This window comes from Pogoniulus pusillus, chromosome 20 (genome assembly GCF_015220805.1).
Source record: "Pogoniulus pusillus isolate bPogPus1 chromosome 20, bPogPus1.pri, whole genome shotgun sequence".
Lineage (NCBI taxonomy): Eukaryota > Metazoa > Chordata > Aves > Piciformes > Lybiidae > Pogoniulus > Pogoniulus pusillus.
The window spans coordinates 5,963,847-5,990,753 of record NC_087283.1 but is presented as its reverse complement, the minus strand read 5'-3'; the positions used below and the strand labels follow the sequence as shown (position 1 = coordinate 5,990,753).

Genomic DNA, 26,907 nt, shown 5'->3' with positions numbered 1-26,907 from the left:
AATGAATGTGATTGGATTCATTTGGATGAGTGAGCTAGAACATGTTAAATTCTGTGCAATGAGGAGACAGTTTAAATAAGCTATCTATCAGCAAGTGTAGAAAGACATCTGTGGAATGGAACATCCTATACACAATTAGGGAAAAGCATGAGTGTAATTGTGGGCAAATTACAGGCTCTGGCAGCTCAGTGCACAGCAGGTGTATGGAGGCAAACGAGATGCTCAATTACCTTAGGAAAGAGACGTGTATAAATCAAACTCAAAAGAAGAGATTCTCTTCCTACCCTGGGTATTTATTAGATCCAGAGTCCAACTTTGCTGACAGATTTTAGGAAAGAACATTTTGTCAAATGTGGCCTTTGATGAGTTGCAGCTCTCCCACTGAGGTCAGAAAAGAACTTAGACTTCTGTATCTGAGGACAGAAGGTGTGCCTCGCAGGTCAGAGTGCCAATTTGGCAAAAAATGGAAAACATACTGAAGGGAAGTATTTTATTGGACTGAAGTGCAAGGGTACTGGCTATATTTCAAAAGCAAACAAAGAGTCTGAGGTGACCCATCAATGAATGAGTTCTCGTTTTCTGGCTGTCTAGTAAGGAGTTGATTTTTGACCATGGGAAAATAGACACTTGTGGGAATTGATGCAGCTCTGTTCAAGACAAAGAGAGTGAAATAAGGAACATCATATTTGTCTGTTCAAGATGATTCTTTCTAGATGAGAGCAGGGTTAAGGAGAATTGAGGCTCATTTTCGTTTGTAGAAGCAATGTTCTTCCCTCATCTTCTTATTTCTTCCACTGTGTACAGCTGAGTAATGACTGTGGATCACTGTACCTGATGAATTCCAGAATTTTGAGAACCTTAGAAGTTAAGCAAGTAAGCCTTCCAAGCAGGACTACAGATGGGAATAGGGATGTAACACGTGACAGATAAAAAAGACTAGACTATGGGTAAATTGTGGCAGCTGATCTGAGGACCATGTGGAGGCAGAAGAAATCAGTGTTGTGTAGAAAAGCAGGAAGCATGTGATGATAAATGAGACTGAATGTGCATATGGAAAAGTAATTAGGATTGTGGAGGGGAAATGGTTAGATCATAGAGAAGAAGAAAAAAGCAGAATACACTAATGGAGGGGAGTGGTTGAAGGAAATGTGAAATCTTCATGAGTAAGGGAGGATCTGGAGATGGGGAGAGAATAGAAAAGAACTTTCGAGATGGCACAATGGCCCTCTGTCATGAGGTTAGGATGGAGAATGCAGACAACAGTATGATGGATGGGTATGTGGCAATCCACCTGTAGGATGGAGTTGAAGGCTAGAATACTGGGAGCTTGTGAGGAGAACAAATATCTTCACTTGGTCTACAGAAGCTGCAGTGTCCAGCACTCGACTTATCTGTGTTCCATCATCAGTACGTTACTTACTTCAGTGAAATGTCTTTGCACCCAGAACCTGGCACATTTCCCTGTCTCCAAACTGTGAGTTCACATGTGTAGTTTCTGGGCTAGAAGATACTTGTTTCAATTCAAGACAGGCATTGAAAAGGGCTAGAAATTGTAACAGTTGTTGCACAGTAAAGCCAGAGGCTCAAAGACTGGAAGAAGTGTCCTATGTAGAAGGCTTTTGGTTTTGCTAGAAGATATCTGGGAAGTTGACCATTGAATACACTCGGATGCTCAGACACTTTTGCACCACTGAAGAGGTCTTGCTGCAGGTCAGGGCTCCTAAGTACATCAACAGCCATAAAGAAGTTGAGCAGTCAAGTCACCCTTCTTCTGAGAAGAAGACTTTCTTCAGAATTTTATGTATTGAGTCACAAAATGAAGCCCAACTGATGAAGTGAATTTGAAGCTGGCAACCCCTTCCAGTGAGCCATCCAACTGCAAGGCTCTACAGACCACAGCTGCAGTGCAGTCTGTCTGCCTCTTCCCTGCTCCATGAGGTCAATGCCAGATACACATCTGGATGATGGCAGCTCAGGTCGATGGATATGGAGACAAGCTACAGCACCACACATCTGTCAGTTGCAAGCCCCAAAGGTAGTGTATGAGGACAGGGGCCAAATGAATAAACCATGGAACTTAAAGGGTATTTAAACTTCAGACTTAACTGGTGAGAAGGATACCAGATCCATACTTCAGAGAGTAGAAACACAGGGTAATCAAGATTCTAATTTCATTTTGATACAAGTCTACCTTGATATAAAGCAGTGGAGGCAGAGATCTTTTAACATGTTTTAGGACATCCTACCACTAAAAAAAGCAAAGTGTAGATTTTTGCAGTCTATTTTCCATGAGTTGAGTCCTTTGTTCACGGAAAGCATAGTGAGTACTAAATGGAAAACGTTGTGTATTGTTTCCAGAAGTACAATAAAAAGCTATTTCCAGTGGGCCTGAGGCCGACATTCTTGACAAGGAGCAGTACATTGTAGCAGTATTTCAGGGGTGTTCTGTCAGTTCAAGGATGGAAAGACTGAGTATCATAGTCTGTTCAATTGGTTAAGTATACCTGTGTATTAAATGTGGGTAGACAAATGTATACATATAGAGCAACACCCATCTACAAAGTATTTACATGGATAATACTAATTTTGTATCTTCTAATGGAGTGTGTGTGTGTGTGTGTCTGAGTACTCAAAGAGGACCAGTGATTTTCTTCCTTCATCTTTCTTTTTGGTTCCACATTATTAAAAAGCCTTCACTTTTAAAAAAATGATGTGTCCTTCAAAGAGTTTTCCTTCTTTTAACTATCACTACATGATATTCAGGCATAGCCAGGGCCTTAAAAAAGGTCACAATTAATTAGATTTAAGAAGTACATTTTGACTTCTTTCAAAATAATTACTACTTTGAAAATTTCACAAGGATTAAACTGAGCATCCGAACTGATCCGCAGTAGTTGTAACCAAGATAACTGGTGGTTAATGCATGCCATGTAATGACTAAACTCAATCTTATGGTATATTAATATATCCAAAATAGAGATCCATTTTAAATCAAAATGTTTCTTCATAGAAATGTGGCATAAAGTTTTAAAGCTCTCAGAAGAATAGTTTTTATTTGTAGCAAGTGAGGCAGAGGAGGGTCAATGGAAAAAAAAAAGGGAACAAACCCTCTCCTGGTACTGAGGGTACTGATTTATACTGAAAGATCTGCCAAATATATCTAAAGTATACCTGGGGGATAATGGAAATACTTGCTGATATTTTGTGCAGATTGATTTGTAGCCTGCATGTCAGAATAAACTCTGGGTTTCTATTAAGATAATGTGATTATATATAAGGGAAGTCACATTTTAGTTACGAAAATAAAACTACATTTACATGTATATGAATTAATTTAAGTGTAAGAAAAAGAGTGGAGACCCTTCTAATAAGGTTCTGAAATACAGTGGCAGATTGTTTTTTCAACAGAATGAGTAAGCCACGGATTCCCATTGGTACTGAAAGTCATTAAAACAATGAACATTAAAACAAGTGAAGTATCTGCCTTCCAGGAACTGCTTTAGAACATGAAGCAACAGCTAATTTGGAAAAAGCAACAACAAAGTTGTATTTGAATTTGGAGGAATGATTTGAAATATTAAATACAGAAATGGAGTGAAAAAAAAATCCCTCTGGATATTAGCACTAGAATAAATGTGCTTTCTCTTCTAATAAGGAAAGGTCCAAGGTTCTTCTTAACGAAACAAATTTGTAGGACTATAATTAGAATGCAATCAACATTTAAATATACAACATTTTTGGACCTGATAAATATCTTTATAATCACACACTGCATTTCATAATTTAGAGATCATAGGTAAGCTTGGGTCACCTTATAGCTTCTGCAATCCTAGTGCTTTCCTTTCTTCTGTCATTGGATAACCTGCCAATTAAATATGAGTAATCTAGGCCACTACAGAATACACTTCCCACTGCGCTGAGAAGTAAGAGTTTACTGTCATCAGCTGATGCATTGCACAATGCTCTCCGAACTTCCTTCATGATCTGTGGATAAAGAAAAGTAAACAATTCGACATGCATGCCGTTGCAATATCATTTCCCTAGTTTTACAAACCTTACTGATTTTGAGAGACTTACAGTTTGGGCACTATTAATACTTACATCAATTGTATATATTAAAATAATTTGAATATACTTAGAATGATAACACTGAGAGTTTTGTATTTGGAAGTGCTTTGTAGATGCTTCCTGATTCAAAGAGATTTTAGAACTTGGCTGTTCCTTGATTATGCTAAGGGAAATTCTAGCTAGCTTATGCTATTTGTTTGCAATTTAATAATGTCCAATATCATGGGATTATTTTCATTGTGTATATTCAATGTACGTCACTGTACCCTCAGGAACATGGTTATTACAACAGGCTCTCAGCAAAATCTATAAACCCCAGTTCTTGGTTTTTCAGCTATTTTGGTTTATATGACTTGAACCAGAGCAAGGCAGGAGAAAAGGACATCATATACATCAACATGACAAATACATTATTCACTTTTCTGTGGTCAGTGGTGTTGTTAAAGTCTACAGAAGTTAGACCGAAAAAGCCATTTGAAAGAGAGACATTTTTACACTCTGATTTACAACTGGATCAAGCTATTAATTGCATCATAAATCAAACTTAATAAAAATCTGTACAGAATTGAGCTGTAAGAAAATGTCATTTCATCTGAGCAGAATTGTTTTTCTAATGATTTTCAAAAGGAAATATCATTTCATAACCTTCTGATGGGTAACTTCTTGTGTGGTCACAGTTCAGTGTAGTTTGTAAGCTGTAATTGATTTCAGTAATTTTAAATTCCCTTCTTTTAATTAGTGATTTGCTCCTTGCTTCAAAGGCCATGATTTCATCCAGTCTGACAACTCCTATGCTTAAATGTACCCATGGGTCAAAGTGTTTCCTATATGCATGGTCCTGATGAGTCAGTTATTTCTCTTTTGTACTGAAAGATTTGCTGTTAGTGTAAATGGGAAAATGTGTTTGGTGGATTAAATGTGGTTTCCATGTGAGAGAAACTCAAGAGTTTTAGCTTCTGATTATTATTGTTCACTGCTTGCTGCTTCCAAAAATTCTTTAGATCTCTGAAGTGCCTTGTTAAAGAAATGTTCCTAAACACAGAAGTTTTGTTTATACCATTCTAGGTAGCCTTTTATTAGAAATCCTGTGGTTTGTGAGACTGAACTTGAACTTGTACATTCAAACCACACAGTGCAGCTTCACCTGCCTGCTTTCCATACCTGCGTGCATAAAAATTATGTCTACTGGATGCTGAGAGCGGAGCATGAGAAAGCAGGTGGTGAACTTTTAGATGCTTCACTTTTACAAGTGCACTTCAGAATGCTTGTGTGTGACACTGGCTGGAAGTAATTAAGAGCAGCAGAATTTTGGAAGTGTATCTGAAATTCCCATGCAGGTATAAAAATGCTATCAAGTGATTTTACAAGTACTGTTTAATGTCAGAGGCTGTCTCAGCCTTAAGCTCGTAAAACCAGGGAAACAAAGGAGTAAACACCCTAACACCTCTATTCAGAGTTACAAAGAAACTTTTAAAACTAAAAGATACATATTTTAATTTTCCTAGGTCCATGTGAATGCCAGGTTATCATCCTTGTTTTTTAGACATTCTTAAAACCTGCTCTTAGGGAGGTTGTATGACTAATACTTGAGAACAGCAGCACATGGAGTGCTGCTTTAAATATGATGCCACCACAGGACACTCCATTCAGCAACTTTCTTTGCCATTCCCATTCTTCTAGTGGCATTTTTGTATGTACCATCTCTTTGATGCTACGCCTTCAAACACATCATCATAATCACAAACCTGTCTCTTTTTCATCTTGCCCATCATTGATTTGGATGTTTAAAGCTACCTCTAAGCATGCTAACATCTAAAAGTGCTCCAAACATTTGCTGAGGTCATGCTACTTGTAGGAAAAAACAATATTCTGTTGTCACTGTTTTTGCAGTGTTTTGAAGAGGCTGATATTAAAGGTCCATTATTGGGAAGTGGTTTTTTAGATATAGCTGAAAAAGGGAAGGTTTTGGCAGTATTCTGGATAGTATTTTTGAGCAGAAGTGGAAATACAGTTCCACGGTTCCACTGCCTTGTAGCAAGAGAAGCCCAGAAGCCAGAATGTATCTGTTTTTTCAAGCTCCAGATGTATTTCTTATAAAATATCTGTGAGTTTGTCATTAACTTTATCATCAAAAGATGCAAGGAGGCTCACTGGAATACACTGATGCCAGCAAAGTCAATTCTCACTCCCTGGTGGTATGCCACGATTCCTTTGCTGAAGCAAAGCCTTGCTAGAGCAAACCAAATGATGGCTTGTCTGTAGGGCTGCAGGACTGTGTACTGAACTGCAGTACTGTAAATATCATTTTAGTTCAGAACTGCTCTCTTGTTTCAAGCACACATTTAATGTGGTAGCAAATTCGGTTTGCAAAAAGAGAACAGAGCTACTATATGTCTTACATCATTTGTCAGATTCCAAGTTCTTCTCTCTTCCACAGTCCTTAATTCTCCTTCGTTTTGCTATAGCTGTGGTATTTGTCTAATCAAATTTTACCTTCTCTAGTGGACTAGACCTAACATCATTATTTGCAGGGCTGCATAGCAATAGTCTCCAGTTCTGTGCTTTTTATTAATTAGCTTTTTAGTAGCCTTCTACTTAATTTTCAGTTTTGGGGACAGGATTTCTATTTGGATGCTTTTGAATAAAAATTCTGAGGAAGTATTTACAAAACAATAAGGGCCAGTTATTTAGTTTATGATTATCAACTTATACATTCAGATGAGGCCTAACACTTCACTTCCTCTTTTATTGATCCCCAAATATATAATAAAATTGTCACTTTCTCAATTTTGCTTTTTTTCCCCTTTAATGCTGTCAAGAAAACAAGCTGGTTAGTTTTTTTAATGGGACACTTTACATTGCCAAATAAAGTGTTAAAAAACTTCACTGAACTCCTAAGGGGTTACTGTAACATATAATGGAGGTAGGAAATTTTAAAAGTCACTTGGTGCCCTTTGCTTTCAATACTGCTTACATTCTGGGGAGATCAGAGAGCTGGGAATTTATCACTGCAATTACACCAAGTATCTTGAACAGAAGTCTCTTGTTCACCTAAACAGAAATACTGGTTTAAAAGGTTAACTTCTCTGACTCTCTAAGCACTCACTGTTGATATTCTTAACGTTAAATATTCTGTAAATATTACAGTAAAACAAAATTTTAAAGCCATTTAGTTGTTCTTAGAATCTCTTCCCCACTTGTACCTTTCTACATAAATAGACTTTTTGTTACTTAACTCTTTATGCAAATGGATTCCAGGTCCTTTCTATTTGACAAATGAAGGACTTAGGAACATGTGAGGCTGGCGTCAGGCAGAAATGCTGGCCCAAAAGCCAGTTTGTCTTTGCATGACAGCAAAAATACAAATAACAGTAAACCCATAGCTGCTTTTTTTTTTAAGTCAGGAAAAGTTTTAAGTAAGAAAATGAAGGCAAATCTGTGCTCTCAAATGCACCTGGTAGAACTTCAAACCCTGTAATTTTCATGGTCACAAGTCTGAAACCTGATTGTTTTGTATAAGAAGTGTCCTTGTTCTATCAATATTCAGTGGAAGCACTACATTAGGGTATGTTTTGCTTTTGATTCAGGGGAATATTAATTCCTGGCTCTATTAATAGTGTATACTAAAAGCAGTGGATGGATCCATTTCATCTTAAGTTTGAAACAGAATGTGGATCCTTGAAATGTGCTGAGTTAAAACAGCAACATCATCACTGGAGAAAGAACTTCAGAAGCAGCCAAAGACTCATGAGAGAAAATGTCCTCATGGAATTTATAATGATAAAATATTTTACATAGCTATTTAAAAAATGAATTTTAAAAGTAGCAAGCCCGAGCCACTGAAATAAAAACAAGTCATGCTGCCTCATAGCACTGGCTTGGAAGTTTTATAAGGTCTTGTAAAACATCAGAAAGAATTTCTATAGTGCCCTGAATGAACACTTCTGCAGAAGACCTTCAATTACTAAAGTGGCTCCGAGTAAACTTCAGTTTAAATGCTGCTGGAAGGAGCATCAGCACATTTCATGCTAAAATTACCTGCACAAACCCACAGGTGTGATGAGGTTACCACGAACATGGGATAAAGATTTAGGTAGACTTCTCAAAGCTTTTTCTTTTGTATTTTTGTTGTTGTTGTTTGTGTTTTTTTTTTTTAATATAAGTAAGTTTCTTGTTATTTTAATTAAACTGGCATAAAGAGCAGAGGCCAATGGTCAAACCAAACTGTTAAATTTCATCTGAAGATTAAGCTAAAGCACAAAGGGAATCAGGTCTGTTTATGGGTGAAAGTGATTTTGTCTAAGCTTAATTTGGTAATGACTGTGAGCAGAGCACAAGTTTTTTTTATCTGACATAGATGGCCAAGAATCACCAGACCACTGTTTCAACCACACCAAGCAGACCTGCTCTAGGTAAATTAATCATTTACTCTTTGGCAAACACAATTTACTAAATGGCTAATAAAGGCTGAAGTTAATGTTTCTTTTGGCAAAATGAAGCACATTCTCTTAAGTTTTGTAGGAACGTTGTGTTTGTGTTTCTATTCACTGGTGATAAAAGGTGTCAAAACTGAAAATGTTGTCAATGTCCCAAAAAATACTCCACCAGTTTGTCTCACCTAGGCCTGTGGGTGACAAACTGCAGGGACAAAACATTCAGCATGTTCTTCTTTTCAGTCCCTTGGCTTTTTGCTGTAATTGCCAGAAGGATGTGGAATTGCCAATATTGGAGGTCCTAGATTTTGTGGTGCGAATAATCACAGCCTGCAGCCTGGACTGAGGCCAAAGAAGTTGTTTCACATTTGCCAGGAAGCAGTGTTCAGAGGGCAAGAGCTTTCAATTGCTCTCAGCCTGGGTGAGTTTTAAACAGATAATCTCAACGTGGAGAACTCATTACCTTGATTAATTCTTGACCATTCAGATCCTGGTCAGTAATGTAGTTTTCTAAAATGTATTTCCTGGGTTTTGAGTGATCTTCAATAAAAGTTCTGGAAATAGTCTATGCCAGTGATGCAAGAAGAGGACTATTATGTGCTTATCATTTATTCTTCCACAGAGGTGGGCTCCCAGCATATTAAAATTTTTCAAAGAATGAGGCAGATGGGTTTGGCAGACCTGAAGAGCCTGAATTAATTCACTAGTTAGGGCATTTGAACACTGCTCATGTGGAACAGCACAGCCAGCAATGTAAAGATATGTCTGTTCAGCCTGAACATAGTGAGTCCTTGATTTCATGCTTTTTCAGGCCCTTTAGCTCTTCATTCAAATTACCTGCAGTGTCAATTAGTGGTAATTAATACATAGGTGGAATGATGGATCTAATGCATTTTAAGAAATTAGCATTAAAAGCAGGTGTTTGGTGTTCTAATTACTAAGATAGTATGTTAAATACTACATAGCTTTGAATCTCGGAGTGATAAATGCCTGTACCATTAGTTTTAATTACTTAGTATCATTTCATGTCTTATGTCTCTGTGTAGGGTGTGTATTTGGGATGAGGAGTTGAATTTAGGGCCCATCATACCTGCCAGTGCTTTTGCCTGAAGCTCATGTTAAATCATTTCAAAGTTACCCAGTTTCTTACTGAATAGTCACTTCTCAAGCTACAATCAACTTTTCCCTCAGATACTGCTCAAACCAATATTTCATCTGCTCTGATCTTGAAGTTACTGTGTAAGACAGAGCTGCACTGGTGTGTCTGGAGGGCAGAAACCAGAGATCTGCCAGGCTGTGGGCAGCTTGTGGAGGAATTCTGCCTGCAGAATGCTCAGACAGGCAAAACTGGTGCTGGCAGGCACCTCCTGTTGTTTCCACTCTGATTTATGATAACCCCTTTCCATCAGGCCATTACTGCCCATGTGGAACAAGGCTCAGGTGTGTTCTCTGCTCTCTAGGGCATGCATCTTGATGCAGGCATTTACTGATATACCTTTTGTTCTGAAATGGCCAAGGTGCACCAGGGCATCACTACCCACTATGCTGGGATCACAGGGAATGGAAGGAAAAGCCCTTCCAGTGACCCATATGTGTAGTGGAGTAGTACAAGCTACAAGTCCAAGTCTGAGCTTAACTGTATAATGTTTTGAAGAAGAGAATTCATTACCATGTAAAAGTTGTATGCGTTTATGGAATTTGGCTGAGAATAGTGCCCCTAATTGCTTAAGATTTCATAAATAAGGTTTCATGAAGTGATTCAGAGAAAAAAGCCATTAGGGATCAAGATATATTTCTAGAGTTGCTGTCTCAGGATATAGCTCCAAACTTTTGGAGCACTCTTTCAATTAATTAAATGAAAGAGGCCAGATTTCTCCTACAGATAGTAAGTATCGCTAACTTCAACATGAGAAAACTTGCTTCACCCAACTCCACAGTGGAAATACTGATTCTGCCATTCCTTTCTTTACTTCTAATTTTTATCTTCAGACATGTAAATAAAAAAATTAGTTTCCATTGCATTCTTCTTGTTAGGAATCATAAGTGTGAAAAAAAACCCTGAATACATCTGAACTCCATTTTTTTAACCTGAGATAATAAACTGGGTAAAAAATACATAAAATCCAGTGCAAGCGCAGTGTTTCCAAGATAACCCACACACTGGGATGGCTTTCTCTGGCTTTTATGGCTACATGCTTACCTCTGGGGTCAATGCATTGTTATCTGAAGTCTGACTGGACAGCAAAATATGTGTGAAACCGTCTTCTTTCCGGACTACAATGTCCCTGAACCGGCAATTGCTTTCGTTTTGACGCACGCTGTATCTTAGTCTCTTATCGAAGACATAATCTTTCTCCCCATCTAGTTTCCTTTTCACAGTGCTGTGGAGATTCAAGCTTCCATTTGCCAGAGATGAACCTTTCAGGTGGAAAGAACCAAAGCGTAATTATGTCTATACCTTCAAAGAACTGGTGTGACACTTTCTTTTAGCTTAACACAGCTCAGTATTTACAATAGCCGCTACCTGATGAAGTTGATAAATCAAAAATGTGCCAGGCTAGTCAAACGTGGCCTTGAGCCATTCTCATTATTCTATATTCCAACCTGCAGTACGTTTTGTTCTCTGATCAGACAACCTCTAGATCCAATGAACTGTAGCATGTAGAACCGGTCCTCTTAATGGGATTCAGTTATGCTTTGAAGATGAAAGCAATTGTATCAGTCTTTCATATGATTTTGGAGAGATCCCTGGATTCATAGGCAGACTCTAATGCAGCTTTGGAAAAATGACATGACAGGTTTAGTCCAAATCTCATCTTTCAAAGTTACATTTTCTTCCTTTTATGGTGACCAAAATGCCATTACTGGTTTCCAATGACAATCTGAGCACACACTTGTTGCATCTCTGTGTGAGACTAAGTTAGGAGAGCTGTTGCTAAGATGACACAACTGGCATTCTCTTCTATGTATCTTTGTGGTTAGCATTAGAAGTAGCCATGAGCCACCCTCTTTGCTCTGATCCCAAGTGTCCGCTCCTTACATTTGACAGTAACAACAATTACTGACTTCTGACTAATAGGTACAGTATTAACATTGGACTGCACATGGGAAATATTACTACTTATGCCATTTTGGAAGGTATCTAGCAGTAGCAAAAAAAGGGGAACTATAACAAGTTCCTTCTCTGTTTTAAAAGACAGTTTATTCTGACTTAGACTGTGCATGAACTGTAAACTATTACTTTGCTTATGTTTGCAGTTTCTCTGCGATAGGCAATGTTAGGATTGGTAACAACACTGAGCCTGAATGCTGAAAATAGCTTGATGAGATTTTTATGTAATATTCCTTTTCTAATTACAGATGTTTCACACACCTGCCATTAAAAGCTAAGCAGAGGCAGGTTACTGAGGAACAGAGATTGAAGTCACTCTGTTCAATGACAGAGTTTCCAAATCTGTTTTTGTTGAAATAGACATGAGCCCACAATATGCCATATTTAAGAAAGGCTATGAAAGAGCTGTATGAAAACACCTTTGTTTGTTCTGTTCTTTACTCCTGCCAAAGCTGGTCTGTCCCAGCTTCTGGTATCAAATAGACTGGAATTTTTAAATGGCAGATGACATGAATATTAGATCACAGATTTAAATTTTATAGTTTAGATGACCACTGCCCAGTTAAAAAGGCTGTTGGAACAGAACTGAATGGTGAATTCAGAGCAGATTACACTCTAAGCCAAACTCACTTCTCCTACTTTTGGATTAGCTATATTTCAATGTACTGTTTATGTAGGTAACTGGTCTGTTTGATACCTCTCACTCGGCAATGGCCTGTGGGGTTGTTCAGTGTGTGAGATGCCTGTATATACATTGCAGGATGGGGGATTAAACTATATACAGTGCCCAACAGTACTGAGCTGGTGCGTCACTTGGCCTCATGATGTAATGTAAGCACATGCATACATATGTACCTGCACACAGAAATACATGGTTGTTAGCCTGCCACTGCACTCAGTCAAAAACTTCTTTTCATTGTTAAATTAAGAGATACCGTCTAAAGCAACTCCTGTTTCATATGGAATGGAAGATTCAGCTGGTGCAGGGCAAACACTGAGAAATTACTTTGCATCACCAATTCAGGAAAAAAGTTCATTTGTAGCCAGCAGAATTTGGAATTTTTTCTTGAGGAGAAAACCATTTTAAAATGATGAAGGATTTCTTACAGTCTGCTTCTGCTTTTTCATAAGGTTTTGCTGCTGTTTATGTTTTGATATATATTCTACAAACAAAAATCAACATGTGAATTTACTAATGGAAAATTAATATAATTGAGAGTAATATACTAAAATTTATTATTTGACTGAGGCAGACTTCTAAATATTGCATTTTTATATAGCAACACAGGTACTGTGTTGGTTGACCCAGCAATAAACTAAAATGTGAAGCACTTAATCTCTCTAAAAAGAGTGTAAGGAACTTACAGAATCAGAGGCACAAATGAACAGTGAGTAGAAGATGTGTCAGAATAACTGCACTGATTAGCTGTCTAGTGTTGAAGCTTATGCCACATTGTTTTGAATACACCTGGTAAGATAATAGTAGATGAATTCACACAGTTAATCCAACTCAGCAAACACCCTGCCAATAATAATTCTGATTTTTTGTTGTATTCTTCTTTGAGCAATGTATTCAGTTAGTAGATTAAATATATGCTGTAAGGAACTAAACATTTTGTGACAATTTTTTAACTGCACACCAGTGGACAGAAATTTAACCAAGAGAAAGAACAATCTGAGTTAAATAGGAGAGAAACACAGATGGAAATGTTTCATTTCCAAGAACAGGCGATTAACAGAACAACATACAGTGCATAAATTGTTGTTTCAGTGTACACAGTGCATCCCTGCAATCCTGTTTGATCTGATAAACTGGAGATCATAATGAGCAAAATCTAAAGATGATACTCATGTACTCTCACATCCATTTAGCAAGTCTGTTGCAAGGATTTGATGGACCTACTGAGGGTTTGCTCCTGAGTCATTAAAGCACCCAGAGTGTCTCTGCACGAGGGTTAATAGTTAGCACCACTTAATGCACACAAGGCAACAGCCCCTTAACGTGGCAAGATGAAAAATGGCTGTGACACAGGGAAAAAGAGACAACCTCAAAGCAATCTCTACTACATGTGAAAGAAAGGAAGGATGTCACAAATTAACCTAGGAAGCGGTATGTATCTCTAGGTGTGCTTCACCAGTTTAGCAGTGATTATTTGACACTCAGTCTAAATACCAACAGAAGACAGAACAAGAGAAAATATTCCTTCCTGTAATGGGAATTTAGTTATGACCTTGTTTTTAATAATCAGTAAAACTTGTAGAATACCCAACAGCACAGTGATTATTTAGAAGACTTTTCTCTGTTTTAAAAGGGCACTCTAGATACTCCCAGACTGCTGGTGCATCTAGTAGTCCTGCTCCCAGAATGGTAGGGAAGGATGCTACTGAGGGAGAAAATGCAAGCTTGGCCACTTTCTGCAGTCCCCTCCCCTAGTATCACCCCAAAGTGTTGTATAGGAATTTGAGAGTATTCATCCATCCTGTTTCTGTCAATATTTGCTCATGGATCTTTTAATGTATTTCTCTAATCTTTCAAGCCTGTTGATGCTGTCAGCTTCCTGTGGTATGGCTGAGAACTTGTGTAGCCACTACACAGAGGAGAATTTTCTTTCATCTGTGCTTTTATCTGATGTTTTCTCTGCTTCAGTGAGTGGTCCCTAGTTCTGCTGTTGTGGGATTTACTGAACAACAGTTCTGCATTCCTCAGTCTTCCCAATAGCTTTTCTCTATCTTCTTTCTGTCTTTCTTGTGGGTAATGGTTAATACTGTACATACTTAAATGCAGTGTTCTGTTGATAATCTGCCGACAATTTCAGAGTTCTCCAGCTAAGGAAGCATCTGTAAGATATCTAAAAGCCACGAGGTTTTATCCAAACTGAGAAGGCAAGCATATTTGGTTGTCCTTTACTGCCAGTATCGCTCCAAAATAAATAAACCAGAACAAGCTAAAAAGCCAAGAGGAAGCAGTGACTAAGTATTTATATTAAGGGCACCATTAGACTACAAAGACTTTTGTAATGGAGAAAAACAGTGGTTTGTGATACATGACAAGCAAAAATTCTTCAGCAGATGGTACAGAAATAGAGTGATGTAGAAAAAGGAAAGAGGAAATTAAGAGAATGGCTTTTGGTGATGTCAAGGGGCTTGACAAAACAGTCACTCTCCATTACAGCATCTGGTGAGAAAACAGAAATGTTGTAACAGAAGACAGCAAACATCACCAGAAAGAATGATATTGTTAGCTCCTGGGAGTATCTATGGATGTTATCCTGCAGAGCTTTTAATTTTCCAGTTTGCAGACCCTTAAATAACTGTAAAGATGACTTGACTCTTCTTGTGACAGGATGCGTAGAAGGTGCAAGACAAGTTTTGGTAAGAAAGGTCTGCCCCACCTTCAGCAAGGTTTTGGGCCTCCACTAGGGTGCACATATGATTTTGTGTAGACATCTGTAAGTGCATACAGTCACCTTTCTGGGGTAAACAGCTTATTGGTGAGAGTTGTATCTATAGGTTGAGCAGGAAACACATGTACCAAACCAACCACAGACTGGTGGAAGTCCATTCAAGGATTCATCAAAAACTAGTTTTTCAAATAGCTATCATTTGTTTCAACAGAACTGGCATAGCACAGACAAACAAAATAGGTATTTGTTGATTAGTTGTAGTTTATAAATTACTAGTTATATTGCCTGGTTCAATACACTGGCAGTTAAATATTATTATCATACTAAAATCTACTGGGTTTTAGGAGTCTTCAGCCACAGGCCAACACCGGCAGCAGAGCTGGCCCTGCAGTTAGGTTTCCAAATTGTGGGGAATTTCTGAGTTTTCTGAATCTGCTCTTCATCTCAAGAAAACCTTAGAATTCCTATATGCATTTTCTATGCACTTTTACAGTTCACTGTAAAATTTGTATGGAATTCATTAGGGCTCCACAGAGGCAATCTCAAAGCTGACAGAAATATCTGCTTCGTCGGATGGGGCATGGGGATGCCCAGGAGCCACGGCTTCTGGAGTCAAACCCAGGTCCTCCAGGCTCCCTCTTTGTTGTGCACACAGTGCCTGGGAGCCCTGCGAGCGCTGATGGGGCACGCTGGGCTTTTGACTTCCAGGCTCTGTGGCAGACTGCCTGAAACCTCTGGCATGGCTGGCTGCCTCCAAGCTACACGTGGGAGTCCTGCCAAGCAGACTGCCACATTGCTCCAGGTCTCAAAGGACAAAGCCCTGGGACCTTGGCTCAGATTTGGAGAAAGTTTTGAAACCCAAGATGTTATTCAACAAAGGGACATTTTTCTCTGAAACTTTCTTCATTTGTAATTTGTAAAATTTCAGAGCAGTTTTAGTGTGACATTTAGCCTGATTAAAATGAGTTTGTGATACTTGCCTGTGTGAGTGAATGCTGAGGGAGTTCAGTGCATTGCTGGACTTACTTAAGAGTAGTGCAAGTTTCTTTGATTTGGAATTTCAAATCTGGTAGCAGGAAATGTGACTTCTCTCAAGCTTGTGGGGCAGTGTTAACAAAAAACCCCAGTATTTTTATCAAGACCCCCCTTCACTTTCAGTATGCTCTTTCTTTGGTAGTCTCATCTTCTCTCTTTGTAGTTTTCTCCACTCTGCATGTGCTGAGTATCATGAAGCAAGACTGGAAGGATTTCTGACCTTGGGAGTGCTACTGAGTATGGGGTTTTCAGATGAGAACCAGGTAGAGATTTAAGATCTCTTGCTTCTGTGTACAGGGAGGGCAGAATACAAGGGAGAAAAGGGAACAGAAGTGATGGATTTGGAGAATGAAAAAGACATCATAAAGAAGTGTTTTAAAGGAGCTGTGAATATCATGTTAGGCCAGGAGCTCTGTGTACATGGCATCTGGTGAAACAGAGCTCTCTTACAGGCATTACTCAAATAGGGTGTGGTGGGTGCCAACTCACTAGTTTCGTGGGGACAAATGAAAGGCTCACTTGACCTTACAGTTCTTCAAGGCCCTTTAGGTCTTCATTACAAAAATAAAGATGTTAAAATACGGGAATGAATTTTAAAGATGCACTTTGTATCAGAACTTCCCCAACAAATAACATAAACCAAATAATTTAAAAAAGTCATTAGAAACCCTTAGAAAGCAAAGCAAAATAACTTTGTACTTATCTGTAATTAGATATGCAAGTCTCTTTAAAGAAGCAGGTAACTTCTAAAGCAGTCTTCTACGAGCTCAAACTCATCAAAACACAGAAGTCTGCCCACTCAGTTTTAAGTGTCACTCACATCATCTGGGTTACTTAGGTATTTCAAGTTGACCACACATTTTGTTGGTTTGAGAGTCATTAACAAGATATCTGACGTCTAGATTGAAAGATCCCAGAAGTAACCAGTAAGACTAGACAAGGTCAGTTGCACTTCCCAAGCCAGGCAGCACTTGCTAGGTTGCCAGTAAGGTGGAAAATGGAAATCAGGGTGACATAATTTATGTTGACTTTTGAGAAGTTTTTTGGCAGGGTAATTCAGAAGAAGCTGTTAAGGAAATGAGTGCTATCATGGGCTATAGAAAGTGGCTAATAAAAATAAATAATTGGAACAAATGGTTACTTTTCAGCACGTCAAATGATTAGTAGTAGGCTGCCCCAAGGACCTGCAGAAGGATTAGTTTATTTAATGTACGTATTAATGAACTGGGAAGAGAAGTATGAGGGGGAAATTTGAAGGGAATACAAAATAAATGGAGTAAAAACTAGGAAAGATTTTGAAGAGCTTCACTGAGTCATAAGAAAAAGATGAACTGGCAACAGTAAAGCAGATTAAATGCATAATGAAAAGAATCATACATATAGCTGGGTTCTAAATTAACTGTAACCAGCAAGAAAAAAAAAATCTAAGAGCAATTGTGTATAGCTCAATGAAAACTTTTATACAGTGTCTAACAGCAGAAAAAATAATTCTCCAAAGGTTGTATCACCACTGTATCAGTAAGCAGTAGGAAATCATTTGGAACAGCTCCTGCTGTTTTTAAAAGGTATTAAAAAACCCTCTACACACCAAAGACACAAGAGAATACTGAAAACTACCAGGAAACTGGAAAGACTTCCACATGGTAGGAAGGCTAAAAAGACTGGAGCTGCTTGGTGATTGACAGGACATCTTCCACTTTATCCCTTCCTGTAGCGACAGGAGCTTATTCAATCAAAGTAAAGGTCAAAAAAACCCCAAACAACTAAATAACCCCCCAAACCCTAAAACTTGACAAAATAAAATGTACATCCTGTTGTTAACTCCTGGAAATTTTTGTCACAAAGCACCACCAAGGCTTTACATTTTGGTGGGATTAAAAAAAAAAAAAAAAGAGAGAAGAAAAGAAAAAAAAATTGGACACAGAGAGATGAGAAGCTACTTAGTTGCTTTAAGCTGAATTGTATTTATAGAGAACATAAGCCTTTATTCCCTGAGATCTAAGCCAGGCAGTAACTATAAAGATTAGAAAGAATTTTTTCCTGTTTCTCCTTGTTCACTTTAAGGCTGTTTGTACCTTTCCATACCGTACGTCTTGAGACTTTCCATGTATCCAGCCACTGGCAGAGACAATGGCTTGGCAGTTCTGAGTACCCCTGAATGTGATGAGCCTTAATACTGAGGAACCTGAGTGTTACTCAGACATACTTACCAGAGTACTTCAGCAAGATGCTGCTTCTAAAATAATCCTGATCATGTTAGACCATTGGATCTAAGCACACATAACAGAGAAGTGATTTGTTACTTGGTGCTAGACAAAACCAAAGCTGCAGTCTTATACATACCTCAGTTGTCATTCCCACTCCATGCCTTGTCTTCATTTCCCTACAAGGACTTTATACTGCAAAGGCATGTTACAAAGCCCACACTGCTTCTTGTCACTCCTTGGGAAACGGAAGGAGAGAAGCCAACTGATAAAAAAATGGTATAATGTGTGGGGAAAGAGTGTGAAAACTGGTTTATGTGCTTCTCACCAGATCGGTTGTTGCAGCATGACAATGACTTTTCCACAACTGGCCTCTGTTTGTAGTCGCTGCAATTAACCCCTGCCACCCCCCGCCCCAGACTGTAGTTGTTTAAATCACATACCAATTCCATTCACAACAGGTGAATCATTATTAACTTCCAACACGCTGGGCAAATTTTGTTCTCCTTCATGATCATTTATATCCACATTTTGCTGTTGTGAGCCATTCCCAAAATGTCTAGAATCTTTTTCATGAGTGCCATCTCCATTCTGCAGACCATTATGTGGCTTTTTCAGTGGCATGATCTGTAAACCGCTGGGAGTAGTTCGGTAAGTCACAGTTTTAGCAGCCCTGTCATTAGCAGATCCTGGCTTTGCTGCGTATCCTCTTTTCTGTTTTTGAAGAGATGGATTAATTCTCTTCCTTTTGTGTGTTGACCCTTTAGACTTCCCAGATTCAGAAGGTCTATGTGACATTTTCTCAAGGGATGACCCCCGGCTTTCCCGTAAAAATTTTGGCGCGCCAGCTTGTTTGCCATGCCTGGAGCGCTTTTCCCTAGTAACGTGTAGTCCATTGAACTCATCAATAAATTCCTCACAATGGAGTAGATGATGCTCAGGTTCCCAAGTGTCTTCATTGCTCCCGTAGCCTTTCCACCTGATTAGGTATTCCCATTTGCCCTTCTTGTTCTTCCTTTTGTCTACAATCCTCTCTACCTAAAAGAGAGAGAGAAAAAAAACAACAAACAACCGAAATATCGTATTAGGAACAAAAATAGTTTGGTCATGAAAAAAGATGATCTTCATTTACAGCTACGAAGGCCTCCTTGACATTGAAAAGATTCTTCTAAAAATACAGTGCCTAAAATAGGAGCTGACTCTGACGTGGAAAGCCTACTCAGACTAGCCACAATGTAGCAAATATACAGATTTTAATCTACCTTATCTTCAGAGGATCCAGTCCAAGACCATATTCCTACTGGATCCTACATAGGCCATGCTGACTGCTGCTTGGTGTGTGTGTGTATAAGCTGCTTGACAAGACGCTTAGGAACCTGTGTTAGATGTTTCTGTTTGACAAAGAACTCCTCTCATCAGACCTGGCAATACAGGAAGGAAATGCAGTAGCCCCAGAGGTGTTTGGACAGAAAGGACATTTCCCCTTCTGAAAACATTAGGGAGAGGCAGAAACATCTGATCAGATATGATCTGGGGAATCTGCAGTAGCCACAATGTGAAGAAACCAAATAGAGCCTGAAGATCATGAATGGAAAGCATGATATCTTTAACAATCTGGTTGTAAAATAAAACTGTTACTCTTACATCCCTCAGCTACCTCTTGTTTGAAAGAACTAAATAAAGCATCTCTTGCTTTGTCACTTTGTGATCATTCTCCTGAATCCACACAGGCACTACATCCCTAGAGCCCTTTGTGTCTTGAAACTATATTGAACAGAGAACTGATTGGAAGAACTTACAGTATTTTACACCAAAAATCTTACTTGCAGTAGCAAACACCCACTTTGGTACTTCTAGCTTCTGAAAGTGGGGTTTTGTTTTGAAAACACTACTTGAGTAAACACAAAATTTCTGAGTGCATCAAGTGTTTAAAAAAAACACCCAAAACAAACAAGTAAAAGGCATGAAAAGGCAGGATTCTTACAGTAAAGTAACAAATGCTATGAGCCTGCACCAGAGAAGGTCAGTTTAAGGAACATTTCTGCATCAGGGGATAAGGAACTATATTGGGATTGCAAGCTGAACGTGAATTAACAGTATCATGCTGCTGTGGGAAATGGGCTGTACAACTGAAGACATCTTAGTGCTATCTCAGCACTGGCAAGATCTCAAATAGTGGGAGAGCTCACATGAAAGCCCAAGTACAAGCAGTGGACAGCAAGTCATGGCTTTACATTGCACCAAGGGAAATCTGCATGAAGCAATTAGGAAAAATGTTGTAAGGATAGTAGGAGTTCAGCACTAGAATAGGTATGGAGGGTTCTTAGAACAAACTGGTTTTGTTAGACAGACATCTGCTGTAAGAAGTCACTGCTGAAAAATTGGGCTCTGATGACAAAACCTTTAGAAGTCTCTCTCAAGTTTTACTTTCCAATTATTATTTTTAAAAAATGTGGTTTATGAAGGATGAAGATTCCATTAAAGAAAAATAAAATATCATTAACTAAAAGCACTGCTGTTAATTTAGAAAAATAAATAACTGGATGGCTAATGTAATAGCTTTCATTGCTCTTCAAAGAAAAATCATCTCATGTGAAGAGCAACGGTGGAATCTGTATGGAGAATTTAACCTTGAAGAAGGGCAATCACAGCAGTGTAAGTAATTGTTCTTTTTAGGTCCCCTGTTAGAGCAAACCAATGGATTAATTCAGTGTGTTCAGTAGCTGGAACTGTGCTTTCATAGAAATTTTGGTGGTTCCCCAAAGGAATCTAAATGTAATTAGCAACTAAACATTATACTTCTATCTCAGTTCATTTACATGGGAACTGTGCTAAGATATGTGTCTGAGTCATAGTGGACAGCTTTCCTCCATCTCCAGGGCACTCAACTCCAGCATCTCAAACAGCTCATTGCTGTGCTCTGTCTTATCAAATATCTGCACAGAACCAGTGCAGAAGCAAAGCACAGCATCCGCTTTACTCTGAATTTTAGCACTGTCCCCTTCAGGATTGCTCCGTGTGGCAAAACTATCAGCTGAAGCTCAGTCTAGGCAAGTCTAAGATCATCTCTCTGAAAAGAGGGAAAAGTCTTCACAAAAAATTGATCTGTCAGTTGTCCTTACTTGGGCTGTGTGGCTTTCAGTTGTCAAACTCACAGACTTGCTATGATTTTGTTGACTTTATAGACAGCAGCTGTCCACATTATCTCTGGTTTTAAAGTACTTCTCACTCGCCTCTCTGGGACTAGTCAGAAAGACTGTACATCAAACCATGGAGCTCTGTAGTGGCCTGTGGGTTGTCTGTGGATTTGTTACTTTAATTACTGCAGCTCACTATACCAAGGAGCAAAACATATATATATATGTCCTGGGGAAAAAACTAAATTGCAGCTGAAGTCAGTAGACCACAGCTATCATTACTGCAGAGAATTTGGTTTAGTGCTGCTCCATCTGCACTAGCTAAACAATACCTGCATTACCCTCCCTTTTGAAGCCAAGAGTTTGGGCTAGAACACAGATGCTGTGTCAGGTTGATGCTACCTCAGAATCACTTCTACTTTTGAGGGATTACACCAGTTCCATTCTCCTACTTGCTCAATGAAGGAAGAACCTCAGAAAAGATGAATAAATATCTTGATACTTTCAGAAACACATCCTAAAACCCTCCTCAGCCATGCCTATTTTCACTCATGCACTGCTACCTCACCTTGTTGCTCTACTACAAGGAGAAAAAGTGAAGGGAAGAGGTTTCATGGAGAGCATTTTTTAATATGGAAAACACTCAAGTTATTTTGGTGATGAGACATTATGCATTTCAATTAAGAGGATAAAACGAGAAAACATGAGTTGTCTTTGTTCCTGAGAAACAAAATACTGGCAATGGAGATTGTGATTAATCAGTTCAACAAATTATGAAGGCAGAATAAAAGTATTTATGAAATAGAGTCACATTTAATAAATGGTTAAAAAAATCAGAATGCAAATGTATTTGGGAAAGAGTAAGGATTTTACCCCAGCATTTTCAGAACAAAACTCTCAGTGTTTCATTTCACATTTAACTAATAAAATGAAAATGAAGAGGAACTAAATAAATTGAAAACAAAATGTTTTGTTTCTGGTCAACCCTCTTTCCAGTTTATTGTTTTGCTGGGGAGAAAATGAAAAAAATATGGGTTGATCCCAAAGTAGTTGTTTTCCTTGAGTGGGTTTTTTTTGGTTCAGCCACCATACCCACTGGCTTGACTAATGATGCATAAAAGGTCTAAGTAGATATTTACCTCATCCTCATTACTGCCTCATTGTGCATTACTGAATACATCTGAGGGCTGCACTGAACGTACTTGACCTCTCAACATGGTCCCTTTTCTTCCTGAAGCTTTAAGTTCTTCACTGGTATTTATCCCCTTCGGAGTACCACTGTGGTTCTTCACTGCATGCAGTGAAGTGCTTCAGCATGGGAATAAATACCAGGTTTTTATCCACACCTGGTACTGTTTGTCCCATTTCCTTTCTATTCACAGTCCAAAGTAATGACAAACAGCACAATTTTATCTTTCTAATGATGCATACTTGTTTTAACAGGTAGTACATGAAGCAATAATCATTCTGCATTTGGGTAAGGTTACACAAAATTCATGAGTTTTCTTAATGAGAAGTAATTTTGCGACAGCAAGTGGCTAATAGAAATAATACTTCCATTCCTTGACTAGAGCACAATGCAACATAAACACAAAATATGCAGACAACATCCATGGCTTCCCTCTCTGGTTCTCCATTCCCCTCCCCGCCCCAAGTTCTGTCGTTCATGAGAACTGAATAACATCTTCCCCAAAGTGACCTTGGTAGGGACAGTTTTCCAAATCCTTAGATTCACTACATTTAGTTTGCAAACCCAAGTAGTTAAATGTAGTGAAAAGTAAATAACTGCAAACAGTCGTTGCAGGGGTACCATTGTTATGAGAGTACTAGAACTGCCATTCTCTCTCTCTTCTTGCCCCTTCTGGCTAATTCTGGATGAACTGAGGTGCCAATATGGCACCATCTAAGTTTAAAGAGAACAAATAGAAACAGACCATGGCATTGGTGCAAATGTAATTGCAACACTCTTTTTAGTTTCCAACTACTCTTAAACCTAGCTCTATATGCAGATGCACAAAGTAGGATGTAAGCCATAAATAAAAGGCTTTTGTTAAAAAAAATCACAACTGCATTCTAAACCTTATGTGAAATAAGAAAATACTAATAAATTATGATACAAACATAGAGTTTCATAAAAAGTGTTGTGATCTGGTGGTCAAGAGCTTATATACGTGGAGTACAACACTCATCTTCTCTCACTGAAGATTCAGAGCCAAGCCCACCCATTTAACTGTGCAATGTTATTGTCCACTTACCAACAAATCTCTAGGCTGAGTTAAAAAAACCAGGAATTCCTATGGAATTATTTCTACAGATAGAACCATAATGTCTGACCAGAGGACACTAATCTTGCAATTCACAGCAGCTGTAAAAAGTATCACAGGATCACAGGATGTTAGGGGTTGGCAGGAACCTCCATAGATTGAGTCCAACCCCCCATGTCAATAAAGAGCCTTAAGCTACGAGATCAGCAAACTTCCAGAAAGGTTTGAAAGATTGCATTATCTACTTAGTGATTTACAAAATATGTCATCTCCTCTTCTTGCCATGCATATCTATGTAAACAATTTAAAGTGATCTCTCTTAGTCTACTGTACACAGCAGCTGACATACACTAGCCAAAATGCTTTTCATTACTATAAATTACAGGACGTGGGCTGATTTCTGTGGGGTTTTTTGTTATTCATTGGAGGTCTTTGCTCCACGTTGTGCTGCCAGGTGTTGGAATGGTATCTGAACAAAGTGACAGGGAAAGAAAGGCAGAAAGATTTCTGAAAGAGTTGCAGGCCATCTGATTCAACCTCCTTCCTTTGGTTACCTTCACTTTAAAAAATGATGCATTTCATTAGTTGTAAATCTCTTGCTTGCTTGCATTTGTAACTTATTTGTGTTTCTCTTGCACTTCTATTTAATTTCTCAGAAGCTGGTAATTGGAACAGGTATATGAAAAATAAAAAGGCACCATATCTTCTGAAGCACTCAGTGCTCACATTAAAGAACAGTGGAATGGATGCTGAGTCTTTCTTCAGAATGTGACCCACAGTTTAAAAACAGAGTAGATCAATCAATGTAGCAGTTATGAAAACCCCTCAGTAGTAAATTTGTGTGGTTACCTGGAAGGTCAAAATGAAAGCTAAAGGGCTAGATAGTCCTAAAAATGAAAGGGATGCCATTTCTCATCTGAATTACTCACAGGCAAAACCATCAAATGCCATCTTCCCAGGAAGTTCAGTGAACACCCTGTTAATGTCAAGAAGACACTGCTTTTTATTCAGCTCTCCTTTTTCCTCTTTTCAAGCATATGGATTTTTTAATTTTCTGCAATCTTCTTAGAATCAGAAGAGGTGTTAGACTTGCTAGGGAAATCCCTAAAGTGCTGCATTTTCACAGAGAAAAGCCTCTCAGCCTAGTATTAAACATGGTTGCAAACCACAGTGTTAGGTGCGTGTCCCCTCCAACACAGTGATGAGGCAATTAGAAATGACTGCTAAAAGATTTTTCTGGACCCAGCATTTTGCCTGCACAAGTACCTTTCTAGTTACTTTCTCAGGCATTCAGGTAGTTTAAAGAAACTGAAAGGTAAGCCTCTCTTTGGACTTATGCAAGAAACATCATTTCCCCCTTGTGTAAAGGGTCTTCTGGCAGAGGGAGCTTTTGCCTTCATTACCAGTATAGATTAAATGAAGCCCTGGCTGACAGCTTGCACGAAACCGGCCAACCACAGCTCCCATGCAGACTCATATCTCTACTGCCCTTACACCTTTTTTCTTGGAAGTCCCACCTTTCTCTGAAATTCAGTCTCACTGGAACTGAAATTCTTGTTTGGTCTCTCAGTTGTGCTTTCCTGGCTTTTCTGAAAACTGTCCTGGTGCCACACCTCCAGTTTCACACAAGGGCTGTTTCCCTCTTTGCACCATCTGTCCCTGTTGCTGACTCTATGAACAGAATCCATTCTTGTGCCCTTGTCTTCTCTTGTTTTGTTGAGGGTGACTTTCTCCTGGCTCATATCTCCCAGACTGTGAAAGCCATTTTGCTTTCCAACTATTAATTAAAGGGTGTAATATAAATTACTTTATTTTATCAGGATATTTAAGTATCTGTGCGTGAACACTACCTGTGGTGGAACTGCCACAATCACTGTGATTTTGAAAGCAAATGGGAACAATAATACGCACAAGAACCCTGCACTGGAAGAAGAGGACTTTGTACAGGCTGATAACATCCCTTGGTAAAGAACTGGAAAAGGAAAGCTGACAGATGACACAGGGTTCAGGAAGGCATGTCTTGGTCAACATGTGTATGCAGTCCTTGTCATTGTAGGCAATCACATCCTCTCAGTCCTTTCATATGGGACACATTCATGACACAGAACATGTTCCTGCCCCAGATTATTGTTGATAGGTTGCACAGTAAACAGCTGTGCATTCTGAAGTTTTGTAACAAGTGTTTAAACTTTCACTTTGGAAAGCAGACAGTTTTCAAAGGTACCTGGAAAGTGCTTTAAAAATTAAAGATATTCTGTACCAGTAGGTTAAGGTGGTCTTGACAATGTTCTTTATATGGAGGCAGAGCAGGACTTTTTCTTTTGCAGTCCAAGTGTGCACCTTCCTCACAAAAGAAATGTTATGCATGGAAGAGACCTCGTTAGGTTTGCTCCTTCAGGAAAGGTTCAAACACCTTTCACTTGCAAACACGAATCACCACATACAACCTGTGGCAACTCAAACACAGGGGTTTCTATTTATTTTAAAGCACAACCATACATCTAATTTACCAAATCTGTGTTTTCTTATGTACGATACATTAGTTCACCATTGTACTTCAGTGGTCATATTTCTGAAGGGAAGGAAAGCAAGAAGCAGGGCATACCAGATTCTTGATGTGCTTTATACCAAAAAGCAGTCAGTTCTGGACACACCTTCTACAAACTTGCTGGCAGAGCTTATTTCAGAACAAGTCTGTTTCAATGCTCTCTAGAACATCTGAAGTGGGTGATGAACACTTACTTTTATTCTAGTACTGAAATACAGCCAGTAATTCCTACTATACTGCTAGATTTGTGTGTATGTTATAGTGCACACTTTACATTTAGAAACAACAGATATTTTCCTTGTTTGTAGACCAACAAAGTGCAAAATAAATGCTGTTCCTATTTACTCTTATAAGAGAGATTTAAAAACACAGTTAGTGTACGCCGCTCATCTGAGAGAATTCAGCTGTGGCTGAAGCATGCTTTAAACAGAACTCTTCTTGTGCAGTCTATTTCTGTGACAAGCACAGATGACTAAAAGATGAGTGAGAAATCTAAATTCAAGGAGACAAAATATTTTGCTAAGCTCTGCAACGAGCTGGGGGATTTGTACACATGTACGTCTCTCAGCTTTATAAAGGACTACTTCCTCAAGTGTTTCACTGCTGAATTCAGTGGGATTCTCCAGCTTTATACCAGCTGAAAGTGTGTGCACGGGAATTGGGTGTACTTATTAGAAGAGTTCAGTACAACCTAGGAAGGAC

At 38.7% G+C, this 26,907-nt stretch overlaps 1 protein-coding gene across 1 annotated transcript in view; it reads right to left on the bottom strand.

Moving 5' to 3' along the window:
• Positions 1–26,907, bottom strand: part of CDYL2 (chromodomain Y like 2) — a 58,794-nt gene that overhangs the window by 8,472 nt on the left and 23,415 nt on the right. Inside the window, exons 2-4 of the mRNA XM_064159973.1 lie at positions 18,700–19,294; positions 10,702–10,919; positions 3,812–3,984 (exon numbers count right to left, since the gene is read on the bottom strand). Of these exons, the coding sequence (XP_064016043.1) occupies positions 3,812–3,984; positions 10,702–10,919; positions 18,700–19,294 (986 nt within the window). The remainder of the gene's footprint in view (positions 1–3,811; positions 3,985–10,701; positions 10,920–18,699; positions 19,295–26,907) is intronic.